Here is a 21,406-nt window from a genome sequence, read left to right on the forward strand (position 1 = left end):
CTGTTCCTCATCTGATCAGCTGACTTGAATGTGATGCTGCTGGAAAGACCTCTAGAATTAGGATTTGATTTGCAATTATGAATATTAAACCATAGGAATTGATTAGTGTTCGAGTAGTTTTGTCATTAGATCTCAGGTAAGAAATGTGAAAACTGTATTTTGTTTTTTTTACTGTAAATCTCCTCGATATCATGTGATACCAGCTAGCTAGCTATGGGTCATGTTTCAATCAACTGAGAATGTCACTTGCAGTAACGTTAGTGAGGTTTAGCTAACGTTAGCAACTTTTGATGTAAAGCAATAGAAGACAAATATCCTTTCTCTTGCATGCTAGCTAACCAGATATATCAGCAGCACGTAGATAAGACAGGTTTGGGAAGACATATTGATTAAATAGCAGTCAATGTTGTCTGCTATCATTTATCAACTGATGTATCAACATGAAATAGAGAATAACGTTGCGATTGATAATACCGTACTACAAATTAAGTCCTGTTGAACAAGTACATTTTTTCTTGTCTTACAGCACCCATCTCTGTGCATTTCGTTTTGAGCCTGTAGTCATCAGTGTATAGCTGTAACCATGACAGAGTTCTGGTTGATCTCAGCTCCTGGAGAGAAGACCTGCCAGCAGACATGGGACCAGATGATGGTGGCCACCACGCGCAACAACAACCTGTCCACCAACAACAAGTTCAACATCCCAGACCTCAAGGTTAGCCTGCAGCAGTAGCCATAGATAGTAGCTACTACATTACCATACTAACTTGTAGGGCTGAGTAATATATTTTGAATACCGGCACAGAGCCACATACCGGTATAGATTTTTACAGTACCATCCATAACAATATGTTTACTAGTTTTCTCTGAGTTTGATTGAGTATAAAATAATCACAATGGAGAAAGCCCAATAATAACACATAGAATTCACTTGCCATCCTACGGTCATGCACTACTCAAAAACCGACATACCATCAAAAATGAGAAAATTATTGAATGAAAATGGCCATATCGCCCAACTAACTTATACTGAACAAAAATATGAATGCAACATGTAAAGTGTTGGTCCCATGTTTCATGAGCTGAAATAAAAGATCCCAGAAATGTTCCATATGCAAAAAAGCTTATTTCTCAAATCCCTGTTAGTGAAAATGTATCCTTTGGCAAGATTTTTTTATTTATTTCACTTTTATTTAACCAGGTAGGCTAGTTGGGAACAAGTTCTCATTTACAACTGCGACCTGGCATAGATAATCCATCCACCTGACAGGTGTGGCATATAATTTTTAAGTAAGAGATAAGAATAACAAATAATTAAAGAGCAGCAGTAAATAACAATAGCGGGGCTATATACAGGGGGTACCGGTACAGAATCAATGTGCGGGGGCACCAGTGTCGAGGTAATATATAGGTAGAGTTATTAAAGTGACTATACATAAATAATAACAGAGTAGCAGCAGCATAGAGGGGGGGGGGGGATGCAAATAGTATGAGTGGCCATTTGATTAACTGTTCAGGAGTCTTATGGCTTGGGGGTAGAAACTGTTTAGAAGTCTCTTGGACCTAGACTTGGTGCACCGGTACCGCTTGTCGTGCGGTAGCAGAGGGAACAGTCTATAACTAGTGTGGCTGGAGTCTTTGACAATTTTTTGGGCCTTCCTCTGACACCGCCTGGTATAGAGGTCCTGGATGGCAGGAAGGTTGGCCCCGGTGATGTACTGGGCCGTTCGCACTACCCTCTGTAGTTCCTTGCGGTCGAAGGCCGAGCAGTTGCCATACCAGGCAGTGATGCAACCAATGCTCTCGATGGTGCAGCTGTAGAACCTTTTGAGGATCTGAGGACCCATGCCCAATCTTTTCAGTCTCCTGATGGGGAATAGGTTTTGTCGTGCCCTCTTCACGACTATCTTGGTGTGCTTGGACCATGTTAGTTTGTTGGTGATGTGGACGCCAAGGAACTTGAAGCTCTTAACCTGTTCCACTACAGCCCGTCGTTGAGAATGGGGGCGTGCTTGGTCTTTTTTTTCCTGTAGTCCACAATCATCTCCTTTGTCTTGATCACGTTGAGGGAGAGGTTGTTGTCCTTGCACCACACTGTCAGGTCTATGACCTCCTCCCAATAGGCTGTCTCATTGTTGTCGGTGATCAGGCCTACCACTGTTGTCATCAGCAAACTTAATGATGGTGTTGGAGTCATGCCTGGCCGTGCAGTCATGAGTGAACAGGGAGTACAGGAGGGGACTGAGAACACATCCCTGAGGGGCCCCCGTGTTGAGGATCAGCGTGGCGGATGTGTTGGTACCTACCCTTACCACCTGGGGGTAGCCCGTCAGGAACCCATGGCTGCGCCCCTGCCCTTTCATGTGAAATCCATAGATTAGAGCCTAATTGATTTATTTCAGTTGACTGATTTTCTTATATGAACTGTAACTCAGTAAAATCTTAGAAATTGTTGCATGTTGTGTTAATATTTTTGTTCATTATACTTACTAGCCCCTCTACATTCCTACGTGGAACAAGGCTTCCACGAAACATTGCCATAGTTTACTCGCAAATGATTTTGCAATACATGAAGGGGTCCCAACAAAAGTACCGCCATCCAAAGCACACAGGCTCCTGAATATCACTGTTGGGTGACTGACTCTCAGATGTCACTGAGAAAACAAAACAGGCAGGCAGCACAACCAGACCCCCTGACCTCAGGACTCTCATATAGTCTTTGCCCTAGTTTGAGTTGGCCCTAGTTTGATCAAAGGCCCTCAAAGCAACATTTAGGCCTCTGGTATCAAGCCAATGAAACCAATGTACTCACCCCACCTGTAAAATGGGCTCACCCCATCTATAAAATGGGCTCACCCCTTCTATAAAATGGGCTCACCCCATCTATAAAATGGGCTCACCCCTTCTATAAAATGGGCTCACCCCATCTATAAAATGGGCTCACCCCATCTATAAAATGGGTATATGATGGTAGGGGAAATATTGTTTGAATCAAAGCTTTGACACGTTTGGCCTTTTTTCCTTTTTGCATTAACAGGTGGGGACGCTAGATGTGTTAGTTGGGCTGTCAGATGACCTGGCCAAACTGGACTCCTTTATTGAAGGGTAGGTTTTTTACTACACTGCAATTTCCCCTTTGAACGTTAAGTATCACTTCAGGATTACTGTATGAAATATCACATTCATTACTATGTATACAGCTTGTCCATTGTGAATGTGTTGTGATAGACATATTATTTTTGTTAAAGTGCCTGTGATGACTTCGGTGTCCAGTCAATTCTGTAATCCCTCCGTTGCCCTAACCTTGCTACAATAAGGAATTTCACACCAACGTGAGGCTAGCAGGCCCAGAGACTAAAGATAGCATTTTACAGTTTGGTGACACACCGGCATCTCTTTACTCAGTTATATTTATTGCTCATGACTTGTGTGCTACTGTTGGTTTGAAGTTATTTATAATCCTTGGAAAACCTTGACGTCCAAACATTCCCACATACTAAGCAAGCCCTGCTTCCTCTGTAGACACCGACTCTCAAAGAATGGCAACAGTAGAAACCCAGTTACCTCTCATAGGGCAATATCAGCCTTGTTCTGGAACTCGTCTGTAGGAAATTTGAAGATGAGAAAGCCGAAGTAACACCGTTACAGACTGATTTGGGATTCTCTTCATCTGACAGCGTTCTTAGGTGTCCGTTGTCTAGACAAACAAGCCCGAGTCTTAGAATTGAGTTTTTCTCCGTCGTTCACTGATCACACATCAATGGGGATGTAATCATATCAACTATTATCCGCATCATTTTGGTTCAGGGAAGGCAACTACGGTGCTAAAAAAAATAGTGAAAAACAGACACGGATTGTAAATGATCTGTTAATTATTAGTCAATTATCAGTTAACCAACTGATTAATTGGTTATCAAGAATTGGTTGATAACCAATTCTCCTTAGTAGGCCTACAGGTCCATTTTCTATTTAAAAGGTCTTTCATCAATATACTGTATATAATGTGAACAGTTGTTAGTCTGGTGCTGTAGATTATATATAGATAGATAAACACTCATACCCTGACCAATGAACAGTCTGCTTAGACTTTTATGTTTTGAGCAGAGTGCTATATGAATGCATGGTATAGTTAAGCAATAAGGCCCGAGGAGGTGTGGTATATAGGCAATATACCACGGCTAAGGGCTGTTCTTAATCACGACACAACGCTGAGTCCCTGGATATAGCCCTTAGCCATGGTATATTGGCCATATATCACAAACCCCCGAGGTGCCATATTGCTATTATACATTTTTACCAATGTAATTAGAGCAGTAAAAAATTTTTGTCATACCCGTGGTATACGGTCTGATATACCATGGCTGTCATCCAATCAGCATTCAGGGCTTGAACCACCAGGTTTATAATCCCCTTTTGATGTGAGGGCTTGCTGACTGCAGCCTGACTGTGTGAATGTTTCCTGGCTGTTTACAGTGTGGTGAAGAAGGTGTCTCAGTACATGGCTGATGTGTTAGAGGACAGCCGAGACAAAGTCCAGGAGAACCTGCTGGCCAACGGAGGTACTTATCATCATATACAAGTTACTCATATGAAAATAATACAGGTAGTTATCACATACAAGATTCTGGTATCAAAACAATGAAGGCAGTTAAGATTGCAGAAATTGAATTACTAGAACAGCCATTCCCATTCAAGTTTGTCATTCTATTTCTATCATTATCATCACGTACAAGTTATTCATATGAAAACAATGGAGGACATTGGAGATTAGCTAGTTAGTTGTCATCACATACAAATTTGTCCAGGAAGTGTGCTTCTGCCTCTACTGTGCACATTGATTGACTAAGGAATTATCCTTTTAACCTGTTAATACGAAATACTAAAGAAATACCAGCACATTTAGAAATGGTTGATTAGAGTATCTTGCAATTACCCATAAAGCCATGCATCATAATGTAAAAACGTCATTCTAACAAGTCCTTTCCTCAATAACAATGCCTTGATTCCCTCTAGTGGATCTGGTGACCTACATCACACGGTTTCAGTGGGACATGGCCAAGTACCCCATCAAGCAGTCACTGAAGAACATCTCTGATATCATATCCAAGGCAAGTCTTTCTCCTACCCTCATCTGATTCTCTTGATAATTAGCTAGGCGGAGACCCTTTTTTATAACTGTCATGTAGTCATGATTTTGATAGCGTATGAAGATATAGAAATATCAACAAGTAAATTATATTTCAATGGTATCAATCAACTGTATTTTTCTACCTCTTGAGTAAATCTGTTGTTAAACACTGTGCACAGTTTTTACGTGGGTTGTATTCTGAGTACTTGACCTCTTCCTCTCTACAGCAAGTAAGCCAGATTGACAACGACCTGAAGGCCAGAGCCTCTGCCTACAACAACCTGAAAGGGAACCTGCAGAATCTGGAGAGGAAGAACGCGTGAGTCAAGTTATTTTGCTCGAAGACCTGACTATATTTTCCACTGCTTCTAATCTATGCCTTCAGTGAGAATTATATTTGAACCAGTTGAGGAAAGGTCTTTCAATGCATATTTGCTTTGTTCAATTGTTTCTTTCAACATTGTTTACATTATCATTAATATATCATGCAATACCGTGTTGTGTCTGTAGGGGGAGCCTGCTGACCAGGAGTCTGGCTGACATTGTCAAGAAGGAGGACTTTGTGATTGACTCTGAGTATCTGATCACTATGCTGGTGGTTGTACCAAAGTAAGTACAACTGTTTCCCAGTTTACAACAGTGTCATATTGAAACTTTTTTTATAACACCAGTTTGCTGTCTAACAATTGTGGATCCTTCTAGGACGAGTTATGCTGACTGGCAGAAGACCTATGAAACGTTGTCTGAAATGGTGGTACCCCGATCCACTAAGTAAGTATATTGGAAATTCAGAGCCCATGGTGAATGCATGTTAAAATAGCTACTTCAGTCTGGGTTCGCGCCCAGGCTCTGTCGTAACCGGCTGCGACCGGGAGGTCCGTGGGGCGACGCACAATTGGGGCCGCGACCGGGAGGTCCGTGGGGCGACGCACCGTGGGGCGACGCACAAGCGGCGCTAACCAAGGTTGCCAGGTGCACGGTGTTTCCTCCGACACATGCGCGCTGTGTTAAAAAGCAGTGCGGCTTGGTTGGGTTATGTATTGGAGGACTTTCAACCTTCGTCTCTCCCGAGCCCGTACAGGAGTTGTAGTGATGAGACAAGATAGTAGCTATTAACAATTGGGTACCACGAAATTGGGGAGAAGAAAAAAAATACAATGTTTTTTTATTTAAAAAATATATATTAAAAAAATTACTACTTCAGTACATTGTCTCTTCAATCCATATCTTAGTATTTTCTGCTCATGAAGTGATTTCATTGTGAGTCCATCATGCCCGTCTGACTGTTCTGTTTGTCCCATTATTACAGCCTGCTGTTTGAGGACCATGACAGTGGTCTGTTCAGCGTCACCCTATTCAGGAAGGCCATTGATGACTTCAGACACAAGGCCAGAGAGAACAAGTAAGACACACACAAACACACACACACACACACTCTTCTCTATATGTAATTATCTTGCTGTTCCTATCAGGTACACAGTCAGGGACTTCCAGTACAACGAGCAGGAGATGAATGCGGACAAAGAGGAGATGACACGTCTCTCCACAGACAAGAAGAAGCAGTTTGTAAGTCATATGACTGGGAATATGATGCCTGACCAAGGTATATGTGACTGAAACTTGCACTATAAAGAAATGTTTCATTGCAAGTACACTTAGTGTTCGGACATCCCTGCAACCATTCTGGGATGTGTTGGGTGGGTGAAACTATTGGACAGTGGGGTGGATGGAGCCTCTAAGCCTTATTTTCCCTCTGTCAGGGGCCACTGGTGCGATGGCTGAAAGTGAACTTCAGTGAGGCCTTCATCGCATGGATTCACATCAAGGCTCTGAGGGTCTTTGTGGAGTCTGTCTTAAGGTATGACGATCACACTGTACTAACAGTCGTCCAATTGTTAGATGTTTGTAGTGAATGACGAGATGCTTGTGACAAGAAGTCAACCTGAATGCAAATAAAATATCTAACTGACTGCGTGCTGTGCCTGCTGTTAGTGATTTAACTGCTCTGCCTATGCTCCCACAGATATGGGCTGCCTGTGAACTTCCAGGCCATGCTGCTCCAGCCCAACAAGAAGAACATGAAGAAACTGAGGGAGGTTCTCAATGACCTATACAAACACCTGGACAGCAGCGCTGCAGCTGTCATCGATGTGAGTATTTAGATGTGATATATATACCCGGTGTGTCCAGATGAATACTTGTTCTATCTTTGTAGTAATGGGGCATTGCGATGCCAAACACATGTTGTATATTAGAAATTCTGGCACATTAGCTAAATAAGATTTGATATGGTCTGGTTCAGCAGACCTGTTAGACAACCACATTATCCCTGTCGTGTTAATGTTATTTACCATGTAAGCTAATGGTTTCTGTTTCTTTATTCCCTTGTAGTCTGCCATGGATATCCCTGGTCTGAACCTGAGCCAGCAGGAGTACTACCCTTATGTTTACTACAAGATAGACTGCAACCTGCTGGACTTTAAATAGATTTTCACTGTACCTGACCCCTCTGTTCTGTCTTTATGCTGAGTACCCACTAACTTGTGTTTTCCCGTAACTCTTTCTCCCAGTCTTGCTATTTTCTCCGTTCTCGGCTCTGCTATTTCCTCTCCTCTCTAATCGTCCTCTCCTTTGCTCTCCTCATGTCTGGGTGATGCTGTTTATCCTTGCTCTCCTCAGATGTGCATGCTCATTCCTTGTGGTTTAAAGCACTTAGTGACCCCCTCCATCTGTACAAACTGAGGACAAACAATGGCTTGATGTTTATTTTGTTGGTTTTGTTTACACATTTTTTGTAAAACAGCATAATCAAAGTACACTGTATTTAAAGGCCCAGTGCAGTCAAAACCGATTTTTCTGTGTTTGATTTTCCTGTGTTTTATATATATTTCCACACTGAGGTTGGAACGATATTGTGGAATAAGGCCATTTTAGCCTGTTTTGGCGTGACTGGTGACAAATTAATGAATAAACCAATATGAAAGTGTTCCAAACCTCTCTGCCAATAACAGCTAGTTTTCAGTTTTTCCACCCCCCAATCCAAAACAGTCCTAGTCATATTTTTGATTGAGAAATTGCTCTTGCTAAAACTCTATTTTTTTTGTTACTTTTTGAACATTTTAATTGAACAACTCACTGTATTTAATTGGTACCCAGAAAGGATTTGATGTTGCAATAAACCGGCTGCATTGGGCCTTTATGTGCTGAAACGAATAAGATCTCTAAATATTTATTTCTGGTAGTTTATGTATTTTCAATCATTCCACGTCTGTGTTGTGCATATTGATAGCTACATCTTTGAGTGGCACTATTCATAGATACTTGTGTATGTGACCAATGTGTTAATTTACCTGCACGTCCAAGCATATCTGGTACATGTTCATGAGGTATTGGTTCACCTTGGCAACAAATAGTGTTACAAAGATGCTATATTTGTGTGTTATCTCATGTTGTGTATATTTGATGTTAAAAGAGCTATATATATATATATATGTATGTGTACGCATTATGTATGCTATGAATAGATAAAACAGTCAATATGAAGAAAATGGTCTGTTTTGTCTGTGATTGGGGTTAGCGTTTGTCTGTGTTGGTAGGCTATATCAGTAGGTAAGGTTGTAAACATTACATATTGACAACATATTACAATGAATGGCCAGGCCCTGCAGGAATCGTCCACGTTTACAGTTGTGTGAGAGAAAGAGAGTGAGTCATGCTTGGCCTCTGCAGAACTAAGGGAAGGGAAGGGTAGTTAGAAGAAGTTCCTCCATAGAGATGTAGGAATGTACATAACCCTTAAGAAATCCCTTCCTTCAAACATTAATATGAGGAATTCAATATGAAAAGAAATGTGCTCCCAAATCCATCATTGAGAAATAGTATTTGTTTGAGAGCATAACATCATTGCCAGAGTAGCCTACACATTACCTAGATGTATTCACATACGCTGTGGTCTATCAAATTGGACAGCAGATGGCACAAAATAACGGAAAGTGTGAAATAAAGTCCTCTAGCTGCGCATGTCACCTATGTATGCATTCCTCTGAAGTCGCCCGAAACCTGACAGGCCTTCAGACCATGCAAACAGTCCGTCATATGACTGGTACCCATGCGAAAACACTGCAAGGCGGGGGAAATCATAATCACTGTCCGTGGTGGTGCTGCTGTTGCGAGGGAGAGGGAACCGCATCTCCCGATGTCTTCAGGCTGCCCGGATCGTTTGTTTATCTGCGGCTCCCGGTTTATTCGTGTCAACCCCGGCCTTTCTCGGTCGATAGAATGAAAGGATGGCCAAGCGGCGAGATGCGGACGAGGAGAACCGAGAGCTGATCGGCCCTGCTGCGGTCCAGCGAGATGCGACGCTGTATCCCGGGATGGCAAAAATGGACGGAATGGAGGAAAGAGGGGGAAGTGAACTGTCTTTAGAGGAGATTTTAATGCTCTACAGCCAACCGATAAATGAAGAGCAGGCTTGGGCAGTGTGTTACCAATGCTGCGTAAACCTGGCTCAGGGACATAGGAGGAATTCTGGCCCAGCTGCCGGTGCATCAGTGGTAGATACTGCGAAGAGAATTGAGGGACCACAGGATGTGAGGATTCAGAAAGACGGAGCTGTCAAATTACAATATGAAGGCTGTGATGGTAGGTACAATAATTATGTAATGATGATGTTTGCAATGCGTTCATGATTTTTTCTGGCAGTTTTATTTTCATTTCGCCAACACATTGGTAATATGACCCATTCCTAGAATGAGAAAATATGTAATAATGTTGAATTAATGTAGAACCTAGGTCAACAAGGCAGCTGGATACCGACTGATAGATTCATATGTCATGCTTTCCAATTGTTGGCTATTGCATTTAGTCAGCTGGCTCAGCCGTTGTTGTTTTTCCCCTTTGCACATCACATGTTCATGTTCATCATCCATCCTTACTGGGATAAAAAACAAGAGCATATTTCCATGGCACAATTTGTTGCTGCCCAGAGTGACATACAGTGCATTCGGGAAAGTATTCAGACTCCTTCACCTTTTCCACATTTCGTTATGTCAGAGCCTTATTTTAAAATTGATTAAATAAATACATGTCCTCATCAATCTACACATAATACCCCATAATGAAAAAGTGAAAATAGGTTTTTAGACATTTTTGCAAATGTATTACAAATGAAAAACAGAAATACCTTATTTACATAAGTATTCGGACCATTTGCTATGAGACTCCAAATTGAGCTCAGGATCATCCTGTTTCCATTGATCATCCTTGAGATGTTTCTACAACTTGATTGGAGTCCACCTGTGGTAAATTAAATTGATTTGACATGATTTGGAAAGGCACAACCTATCTATATAAGGTCCCACAGTTGACAGTGCATGTCAGAGAAAAAAAACAAGCCATGAGGTTGAAGGAATTGTCCTTAGAGCCCCGAGACAGGATTGGGTTGAGGCACAGATCTGGGGAAGGGTATCAAACCAATTTATGTAGCATTGAAGACCCCCCAAGAACACAGTGGCCAACCATAATTCTTAAATGGAAGAAGTTTGGAACCACCAAGACTCTTTCTAGAGCTGGCTGCCTGGCCAAACTGAGCAATAGGGGGAGAAGGGCCGTGGTCAGGGAGGTGACCAAGAACCCGATGGTCACTCTGACAGGGCTCCAGCGTTCCTCTGTGAAGATGAGAGAACCTTCCAGAAGGACAACCATCTCTGCAGCACTTCAATCAGGCCTTTATGGTAGAGTGGCCAGACTGAAGCCACTTCTCAGTAAAAGGCACATGACAGCCCACTTGGAGTTTTCCAAAAGGCACCCAAAGGACTCTCAGACCATGAGAAACAAGATTCTCTGGTCTGATGAAACCAAGATTGATCTCTTTGGCCTGAATGCCAAGCATCACATCTGGAAGAAACCTGGCACCATCCCTTACAGTGAAGCATGATGGTGGCAGCATCATACTGTGGGGATGTTTTTCAGGGGCAGGGACTGGGAGACTAGTCAGGATCGAGAGAAAGATGAACGGAATAAAGTACAGAGAGATCCTTGATGAAAACCTGCTCCAGAGTGCACAGGACCTCAGACTGGGGCGAAGGTTCACCTTCCAACACGACAATGACCCTAAGCACACAGCCAAGACATCGTAGGAATGGCGTCGTGACAGCTCTCCATCCAACCTGACAGAGCTTGAGAGGATCTGCATAGAAGAATGAGAGAAACTCCCCAAATACAAGTGTGCCAAGCTTGTAGCGTCATACCCAAGAAGACTCAGTTGTTTTTTTTGTATACATTTGCAAAAATTTCTAAAAACTTTGCTTTGTCATTATGGGGTACTTTGTGTAGAGTGATAAGGGGGGGGGGGGGAAACTATTTCATCAATTTTAAAATAAAGGCTGTAACGTAACAAAATTTGGAAAAGTCAAGGGGTCTGTATACTTTCCGAATCCACTATACTGTACGGTGGGTGGTGGTGGATGTGGCCCCTTATCAACCTTTGAAAATGTATTTTTGTAGACTTTTTTTAATGGAGTGTTTTCATTGCCACAAAGACCCTCAACCAATGGTATGACTGCATGATGGCCCCAAGCCACATCATCATCATCACTGTAGTCATCAATGGACTTATGCCTTAACAGCTGGGGCCTAGCTAAACTGTTGACATTGTCTTGTGTTACACCTGATATGACACAGCAAAAATGTATGTAGTCTGGGTGTGCCTTTGTAACTGCTTGAATACCCATTCTCCTTGCTCCGGCCACACGCTACGCCACACCCACGGGCATTAGTTTCTTCTCCGCAGTGAGTCTGGATCTGAGTCCCCGACCCGTCACCTAGCCTCTGTCGAGACCCCAACAACAGGAAGTTCCGGTTTTCAGGGGAAACGGAAAGAGAGGCTGTGACGTTAGCAAGGCAACATCATCTTAACTCCTCCACATTTACTGGATTGGTTGAACAGTGCAGAAAATAACCTCCCCGACAGTTTTATTCCCTTCTTCTCTCAAGTTCAGTATGTAAGGGATCTAGTTTCAGGTGTTAATTTTACGCCTGCTACGTTAGGTTATGCGAATGCGAACACATTCGGGGGCCGTCAGATTGGTCCAGAACCAATGGGTTGGGCCAAAGCCAGAACAAACATGGGTAAAACTGTGGTTTAAAAATGTGTCATTGGCTTTCATACTCTGATAGGGCAGCAGGTAGCTTAGCGGTTAAGACTGCTGGGCCAGTAACCGAAAGGTTTTCAAGCTGACTAGCTGAAAAATATGTTGACGTGCCCTTGAGCAAGGCACGTAACCCTAATTGCTCCTATAAGTCGCTCTGGAAAAGAGCGTCTGCTAAATGACTAAAATGTCAAATGTAATTGGTTAAAGATGATCCAATCGCTCATGACTTTGTTTTGTACAACGCCCCTCGTCACCACAAACAATTTCAATGATGACAGTCTCAGACTAAAGTATGTAGCAAGCAACAGAGCAAAACAATTATTTACTTTGAGTCATCAGGCTACCTGTAAAAGTGACCAGGATTTACAAGTAATGTGTCTTGTCTTGCATGTGGAGAGTTCTTGTCGGTCTTCCTCCTCACTAGTATCCTGTAATCAGATTCCCAGATACAGACTCTATTTCACCCAATATGTCTTTGTTTATTTACCCATGGTGTCACAGGGAAGCTGTACCCTAGCTCTTACTCAGTTACACACCTTGAGTCAATGTGTGCTGAGTCAATTTGGTGGCTTATTGGCTTTGGACTCAATGTACTCCATGCTTAATCAGCTTTTTTACATGTACATTTACATTTGAGTCATTTAGCAGACACTCTTATCCAGAGTGACTTAATGTGTGTGTGCATACATTTTCCATTTTTTTTTTCTACTGGTCCCCCGGTGGGAATGAAAACCCACATCTCTGGCGTTGATAGCACCATCCTCTACCAGCTGAGACACACGGGACCTTTTTGGCATTAATGAACTGACTGTGCATAGTAAGGGTGGAATATGTGGTGTACTGTATTTTATTTGACGTGCCTGGCAGTGTGTTAGTAACTCAGTAATAGTAATTGGGGATGGGAGGTTTTGCATGGTTTGCTACTGGTCTGCGGATGGCTACTCTACAGGCAATGCTGTTATTGAATGTGGTATCATCATGTGTGTTATTACACTTTATTCATCTGTGATTATTACATTAATATGACTACAGCTAATCATCTGTTGAGTTAATGTAGATAGACTAACTTTATTCTTGCGACGCCTTTCTTTTTTCTAGTGCCTTAAATCTATTATAATTTCTTTCTACGCTGATTTGTTACGTGATTTCCATATTTGATGGATTCTCAGAAGGACTGACCACTCTGATGTCTGGTTAACTGTGCTAAAGTTCAAGGGGTCTCCCCCAAGGCATATCAGCCATGCCAGCTGTGTTCAGAGACAGACAGACAGGCATACAGAAAGAAAAACTGAGAGAGAGCCTTCTTCCAACCAATTTGTCACTGACCCACAATTTGTCACTGACCAAACAGCTACTCTCAAAATGTAGCTACTCTTATTCAATTTCCCAAGTTTCCTGATTGATTGCATTTATCATAATGTTTACTGTGGCCTTGCCGTTGTTTTTCAGATTGTCACGCCATAGCTCCCTGATGAGAGAGAGAGAGAGAGAGAGAGAGAGAGAGCTTGCGCAGTAGAAAGGGAAAGTGATTTCCTCCTCTCTCTGTGTGTCTGAGGCCTTGTTTTGATCATCGTCCAGGTCTCTGTATCAGATTTCTTTCCCTCATTGATGAAGCCAGTTTGTGTGAGAATATCATGATTTGTCCGTTGTCTGTTTCCTGCATGGCAGTAACAAAAGCAAGTTGTTTTGTCTTACTTTGAGTGTCAAAATAAGCCTGGTTCCTCTAGGTTTCTTCCTAGGTTCCTGCCGTTTTAGGGAGTTTTTCCTAGCCACTGCTTCTTTCTGTATCTGCATTGCTTCCTCTTTGGGGTTTTAGGCTGGGTATCTGTATAGCACTTTGTGGCAACTGCTCATGTAAAACAGGCTTTATAAAATAAATTGGATTTGAAAACAAGGACCATTGGTTTAGTCACTGATTCAAGGACGATGGTTGTGAGTAGTTCTGTTGGGCTGTTGACGTCCTGAAATATTAGACCTCCATCTTGTTTTTTCTCATCAATGAATGGGGCAGTCACAAGCAAATGATTTGAACATGTTGTTTTGCAGGATGTTACAATAGAGCTTGTCATTGTGTATGTGGAGAGGCTCATCAAAAAAGAATCTGCTTGGTCACGTTATTGAAGTTAATAAACATTTCATGACGATGACATGGTGGCTTGGAGCAACATTTAGGCCTAACCCAGAGGCTTCTTGAATGAAATGTATTGATTCATTTTAGCTGTGTGTATGCAGGCAAAGGCAGAGACAGGGCCAGTGACTGACTGGCAGATGTAGAGGCCGAGGCAGTGACTGACTGGCAGAGGCAGTAACAGAGACTGACTGGCAGAGGCAGTAATAGAGACTGACTGGCAGAGGTAGAGGCCGAGGCAGTGACTGACTGGCAGAGGCAGTAACAGAGACTGACTGGCAGAGGTAGAGGCCGAGGCAGTGACTGACTGGCAGAGGCAGTAACAGAGACTGACTGGCAGAGGCAGTAACAGTGACTGACTGGCAGAGGTAGAGGCCGAGGCAGTGACTGACTGGTAGAGGCAGTAACAGAGACTGACTGACAGAGGCAGTAACAGAGACTGACTGGCAGAGGTAGAGGCCGAGGCAGTGACTGACTGGCAGAGGCAGTAACAGAGACTGACTGGCAGAGGCAGTAACAGTGACTGACTTGCAGAGGCAGTAACAGAGACTGACTGGCAGAGGTAGAGGCCGAGGCAGTGACTGACTGGCAGAGGCAGTAACAGAGACTGACTGGCAGAGGTAGAGGCCGAGGCAGTGACTGACTGACAGAGGCAGTAACAGAGACTGACTGGCAGAGGTAGAGGCCGAGGCAGTGACTGACTGGCAGAGGCAGTAACAGAGACTGACTGGCAGAGGTAGAGGCCGAGGCAGTGACTGACTGGCAGAGGCAGTAACAGAGACTGACTGACAGAGGCAGTAACAGTGACTGACTGGCAGAGGTAGAGGCCGAGGCAGTGACTGACTGGCAGAGGCAGTAACAGAGACTGACTGGCAGAGGCAGTAACAGAGACTGACTGGCAGAGGTAGAGGCCGAGGCAGTGACTGACTGGCAGAGGCAGTAACAGAGGCTGACTGGCAGAGGTAGGGGCCGAGGCAGTGGCTGACTGGCAGAGGTAGAGGCCGAGGCAGTGACAGAGTCTGACTGGCAGAGGCAGCGACAGGGGCTGACTGGCAGAGATAGAAGCAGAGGTAGAAGCAGAGGCAGTGAGAGAGACTGACTGGCAGAGGCAGTGACAGGGGCTGACTGGCAGAGATAGAAGCAGAGGTAGAAGCAGAGGCAGTGAGAGAGACTGACTGGTAGAGGCAGAGGCAGTGACAAGAGACTGACTGGCAGAGGTAGAAGCAGAGGCAGTGAGAGAGGCTGTCTGGCAGAGACAGTGACAGAGACTGACTGGCAGAGACAGAGACTGACTGGCAGAGACAGAGACTGACTGGCAGAGGCAGTGAGAGAGACAGAGACAGGGTGTCATCAGTAGTAGCCACCAACCAAGTGGTGAGAATGAACTACTGCTTTCATTGACTGTGACCCAGTTAATGATGTTGTCTTAAAGACACATTCCTATATCTTCTTCTTTTTCTTCTTCCATGGACCCTGTTTTTTCTGGTTTACGATCCTATAAAGAATTCTGGCCCTATTATCTATTGTGCTACAGCATATAGGCAAGGTTAGCCCTCATGGTAGTCAATTTATGTTATAATGCACTTGTGTTGTACTTTACCTATTTTGCTCAAGATGGTGGTTCTGCCTCACTTGATTAAACAGCTTTCATTTTATGACAGTCTGATAATAATAACCTTGTTTGACTGAGCAGATTATCTTCATGGCTGATGGCCAGTTAGTGACTCCCATCACGGAGTCACCGGAGCCTTTGTTGCTCGTCGACCTTTTGACTCGGGCTGATCGGCGTTTGAGTTACCAGAGAGTTGCCATGGCAACTGCAGTCAGCCGCCCAGGGGTGGTTCATGTGCGAGACCTAAATGCATACAGTCTTGGCCAAAAGTTTTGAGAATGACACAAATATTAATTTGCACAAAGTTTGCTGCTTCAGTGTCTTTAGATATTTTTGTCAGATGTTACTATGGAATACTGAAGTGTAATTACATGCATTTCATATATGTCAATATATGTCAATATTTGCAGTGTTCTTTTTCTTTTTCAAGACTTCTGCAATCCGCCCTGGCATGCTGTCAATTAACTTCTGGGCCACATCCTGATGGCAGCCCATTATTGCATAATCAATGCTTGGAGTTTGTCTGAATTTGTGGGGTTTTGTTTGTCCACCCGCCTCTTGAGGATTGACCACAAGTTCTCAATGGGATTAAGGTCTGGGAGTTTCCTGGCCATGGACCCAAAATATTGATGTTTTGTTCCCTGAGCCACTTAGTTATCACTTTTGCCTTATGGCAAGGTGCTCCATCATGCTGGAGAAGGCATTGTTCGTCACCAAACTGTTCCTGGATGGTTGGGAGAAGTTGCTCTCGTAGGATGTGTTGGTACCATTCTTAATTCATGGCTGTGTTCTTAGGCAAAATTGTGAGTGAGCCCACTCCCTTGGCTGAGAAGCAACCCCACACATGAATGGTCTCAGGATGCTTTACTGTTGGCATGACACAGGACTGATGGTAGTGCTCACCTTGTTTTCTCCGAACAAGCTTTTTTCTGGATGCAATCCGGAAAGGGGATTCATCAGCAATCGGAAAGGGGATTCATCAGAGAAAATGACTTTACCCCAGTCCTCAGCAGTCCAATCCCTGTACCTTTTGCAGAACATCAGTCTGTCCCTGATGTTTTTCCTGGAATTAAGTGTCTTCTTTGCTGCCCTTCTTGACACCAGGCCATCCTCCAAAAGTCTTCACCTCACTGTGCGTGCAGATGCACTCACACCTGCCTGCTGCCATTCCTGAGCAAGCTCTGTACTGGTGGTGCCCCGATCCCGTAGCTGAATCAACTTTAGGAGACGGTCCTGGCGCTTGCTGGACTTTCTTGGGCGCCCTGGAGCCTTCTTCACAACAATTGAGCGGCTCTCCTTGAAGTTCTTGATGATCCGATAAATGGTTGATTTAGGTGCAATCTTACTGGCAGCAATATCCTTGCCTTTGAAGCCCTTTTTGTGCAAAGCAATGATGACGACATGTGTTTCCTTGCAGGTAACCATGGTTGACAGAGGATGAACAATGATTCCAAGCACCACCCTCCTTTTGAAGCTTCCAGTCTATTATTTGAACTCAATCAGCATGACAGAGTGATCTCCAGCCTTGTCCTCGTCAACACTCACACCTGTGTTAACGAGAGAATCACTGACATGATGTCAGCTGGTCCTTTTGTGGCAAGGCTGAATTGCAGTGGAAATGTTTTTGGGGGATTCAGTTCATTTGCATGGCAAAGAGGGACTTTGCAATTACTTGCAATTCATCTGATCACTCTTCATAACATTCTGAAGTATATGCAAATTGCCATCATACAAACTGAGGCAGCAGACTTTGTGAAATTAATATTTGTGTCATTCTCAAAACTTTTGGCCACGACTGTACAGTACCTCATAACATATTAGACCCAGTTGAAATCAATAATACAGATATAGGAGGAAAACACACTGCAGGTTCAATAAGAATGTTCAGGCTGAATCTGAGGTGATCCTGTTAACCATGTTAAAACTGACAGCTTACATGCTGTTTCCTCTGCAGACATTGTCATATTGGATTATCGACACATAAATACATCTGTCTTTCAGATACAGTGTACAGAAACATTGACCCAGCGGCATGATTTTCACATTTTAATTGACCTGCAATTGATTGAATTGTGGCCTCTGTTTTAGTTACAGTAAAGGCTTAGTCTAAAACAATACATGCTCTCTTTTGACCTGAAAGGCTGAGTTGGTTGGGCCAGTTGTTAACGTCTTATTGTAGCTCTGAGAGTTCATCATGTTTGCATAAGCCCTTCTCAGTCACAGATAGTTTCACATCCAGGTCATAACCAAGCCAATGTATTTTAAGATGCTTTGCTTTAGTCATAAATTCCCTGTTGACCACAACTTTCCTCTGTCTCTCCACAGGTAAATCCATCCCAGCCACATCAACAGAGGTGAGTGGCATGTTTCTGACTTCCTTGTTTCTGGGAAGATATCTGTAATAATACGAAAGAAAGATGTTGAGCAGGAGGGCCGACCGTGTTCCAATGGAATTATACCTGGCGAAACCGGGCCGGCAACCGTCACAGTGGTGGATGGATACTATCTGTACAAGCATAGGGCGTGTTAATCCTGCTTGATGACATGCCTGACACTCAACCTGCTGCCAGGGGCATTGTGGTGGTGGTTTCATTAGTGCTTTACCATACTGTCTGTGCAGTGCACACCTCATTCACAGCATCTAGCTCAGAGGTTAGACTAGAGAGAATGGATATGACCACACCTACGCTATGTGTAACATGGGACTGTTATTGACAGTGAGGCAATTTCAAATATACTAGCAGTCATTAACTAAAACAAGAACATCTGAAAAAATATATATCATAACACCTAGAACGAAGTCCTAACAGGAGCGATGATGGAGTCTATTTGGAGATCAGTGATAGATAGACCTTCACTACAGACTCTAGGCTCTCAGCTGGTCTGACTGACTGGGCTGGCGAAATGGATGTCACCATGCGAGCTCTCCCCTTTGATGTTGGCTCTGGGTGACATCTAAAGGGCTAATTAGAGCGCTATATTGTAATTTACCTTCCCAGCAACCTCTTCTCAGCCTCTTCCTCCAGCTGATATGGTGATGGGAATAGTTCAATTCCATTCAATACAATTTTATTTATCCTCTCAGGGGCAAACAGCAGTGCTGTTCAAGTAGTCTCGCGCACAGCCTGGGGAGGAGGTTACTGCTCAAGTGGAGCAATAGCTATTGTTCTCTGTGTATCAGGTGATGTGTCTAGCTAGCATATTTTTGTGTTAGTACGTCATTATCATTACCACGAGGCTAGTAGTATTAGAGCACATGATATGAGGAAACTATTTCCCATCAATGTCCTACATGACTGCAGTTTACTCTGTGTCTTGCATGTATTCAGGGTGGGCTAAATGTATTGTTGAACACCAATAATCTGTCTTCAGTGGGGTGGAACTTTGGGAGTCCTGAAAATGGCGCCGGAGGAAATGGCCGCCGTTTTATGGTCTCCTAACCAATTGTGCTATTATGTGGGGGGTTTTCGCGATATTTATAAATGATTTTGTACATAATGTTTCTGCAACCATATCTTACGGCAGAAAAGAGCTTCTAGATATCAGGACAGCGATCACTCACCTTGGTTTAGACAAAGATTTTTTCTACAACAACAACAACAGCAGCAAGCAGGACTCACACGATATTCTCCAAACACCCCACAGGACTGACATCCCAATTATTCGCAAGAGGAAGCGACGCAGAGGACGAAGAGCCGGATGCCTCGTCTGGAACCGCAGAAGACAACTAGGAAAGCTGCCGTTACCGTCAATATTACTTGCCAACATGCAATCATTGGACAATAAACTAGACGAGGTATGATCACGAATATCCTACCAACGAGACATCAAAAACTGTAATATCCTATGTTTCACGGAATCGTGGCTGAATGACAACATGGATTTTCAGCTAGCGGGATACACGCTGCACCGGAAGGACAGAACAGCACAGACGAGGGGGGGGCGGTCTGCGCATATTTGTAAACAACAGCTGGTGCACGAAATCTAAGGAAGTCTCTAGATTTTGCTTGTCTGAAGTAGAGTATATTATGATAAATTGCAGGCCACACTGCTTCCCTAGAGAGTCCTCGGCTATACTTTTCGTGGCTGTTTATTTACCACCACAGACAGATGCTGGCACTAAGACAGCACTCAGCCAGCTGTATAAGGAAATAAGCAAACAGGAAACCACTCACCCAGAGGTGACACTCCAAGTGGCCGGAGACTTTAATGCAGGGAAACTTAAATCAGTTCTACCAAATCTCTATCAACATGTAAAATGTGCAACCAGAGGGAAAACAATTCTAGATAACCTGTACTCCAGACACAGAGATGCGTACAGAGCTCTCCCTCGTCCTCCTTTTGGTAAATCCGACCACAACTCTATCCTCCTGATTCCTGCTTTACAAGCATAAATTAAAGCAGGAAGCACCAGTGACTCGGACTATAAAAAAATGGTCAGATGAAGCAGATGCTAAACTACAGGACTGTTTTGCTATCACAGACTGGAACATGTTCCGGGATTCTTCCGATGACATTGAGGAATACACCACATCAGTCACTGGCTTGATCAATAAGTGCATTGAGGACGTCGTCCCCACAGTGACTGTACATACATACCCCAACCAGAAGCCATGGATTACAGGCAACATTCGCACTGAGCTAAAGGGTAGAGCTGCCGCTTTCAAGGTGTGGGACTCTAACCCGGAAGCTTACAAGAAATCCCGCTATGCCCTGCGACGAACCATCAAACAGGCAAAGCGTCAATACAGGGCTAAGATTGAATCATACTACACCGCCTCCAGAGGTCGTCGGATGTGGCAGGGCTTGCAAACCATTACAGACTACAAAGAGAAACACAGCCGTGAGCTGCCCAGTGACACGAGCCTACTCTGGGCATGTGCTGACCAACTGGCAGGTGTCTTCACTGACATTTTCAACATGTCCCTGATTGAGTCTGTAATACCAACATGCTTCAAGCAGACCACCATAGTCCCTGTGCCCAAGACAAAGGCAATCTGCCTAAATGACTACAGACCCGTGGCACTCACGTCCGTAGCCATGAAGTGCTTTGAAAGGTTGGTAATGGCTCACATCCACACCATTATCCCAGAAACCCTAGACCCACTTCAATTTGAATACCGCCCAAATAGATCCACAGATGATGCAATCTCTATTGCACTTCACACTTCCCTTTCCCACCTGGACAAAAGGAACACCTATGTGAGAATGCTATTCATTGACTACAGCTCAGCGTTCAACACCAAAGTACCCTCAAAGCTCATCACTAAGCTAAGGAACCTGGGACTAAACACCTCCCTCTGCAACTGGATCCTGGACTTCCTGACGGGCTTCCCCCAGGTGGTGAGGGTAGGTAGCAACACATCTGCCACGCTGATCCTCAACAC

The 21,406-nt window shown here is 43.8% G+C and overlaps 2 protein-coding genes across 4 annotated transcripts in view; both read left to right on the plus strand.

Annotated features, from left to right (window-relative positions):
- On the plus strand, window positions 1–8,676 carry LOC115102211 (V-type proton ATPase subunit C 1-A). The gene is made up of 13 exons (XM_029621893.2): window positions 1–136; window positions 527–715; window positions 3,038–3,105; window positions 4,474–4,559; window positions 5,014–5,108; window positions 5,356–5,447; window positions 5,639–5,737; window positions 5,831–5,899; window positions 6,438–6,530; window positions 6,601–6,694; window positions 6,889–6,986; window positions 7,152–7,278; window positions 7,520–8,676. The coding sequence occupies exons 2-13, from the start codon at window positions 584–586 to the stop codon at window positions 7,613–7,615; spliced, it is 1,149 nt and encodes a 382-aa protein (XP_029477753.1). The 5' UTR covers window positions 1–136; window positions 527–583; the 3' UTR covers window positions 7,616–8,676.
- Window positions 8,677–9,224: 548 nt separating this feature from the next.
- LOC115114419 (protein spire homolog 1-like) overlaps window positions 9,225–21,406 on the plus strand; it is a 73,442-nt gene continuing 61,260 nt past the window's right edge. For all 3 annotated transcript variants that reach the window (XM_065008735.1, XM_065008733.1, XM_065008741.1), the window contains exons 1-2: window positions 9,225–9,769; window positions 18,345–18,373. In XM_065008735.1, the coding sequence (XP_064864807.1) occupies window positions 9,415–9,769; window positions 18,345–18,373 (384 nt within the window). In that variant the 5' untranslated portion in view covers window positions 9,225–9,414. The remainder of the gene's footprint in view (window positions 9,770–18,344; window positions 18,374–21,406) is intronic.

Source organism: Oncorhynchus nerka, linkage group LG3 (genome assembly GCF_034236695.1).
Source record: "Oncorhynchus nerka isolate Pitt River linkage group LG3, Oner_Uvic_2.0, whole genome shotgun sequence".
Lineage (NCBI taxonomy): Eukaryota > Metazoa > Chordata > Actinopteri > Salmoniformes > Salmonidae > Oncorhynchus > Oncorhynchus nerka.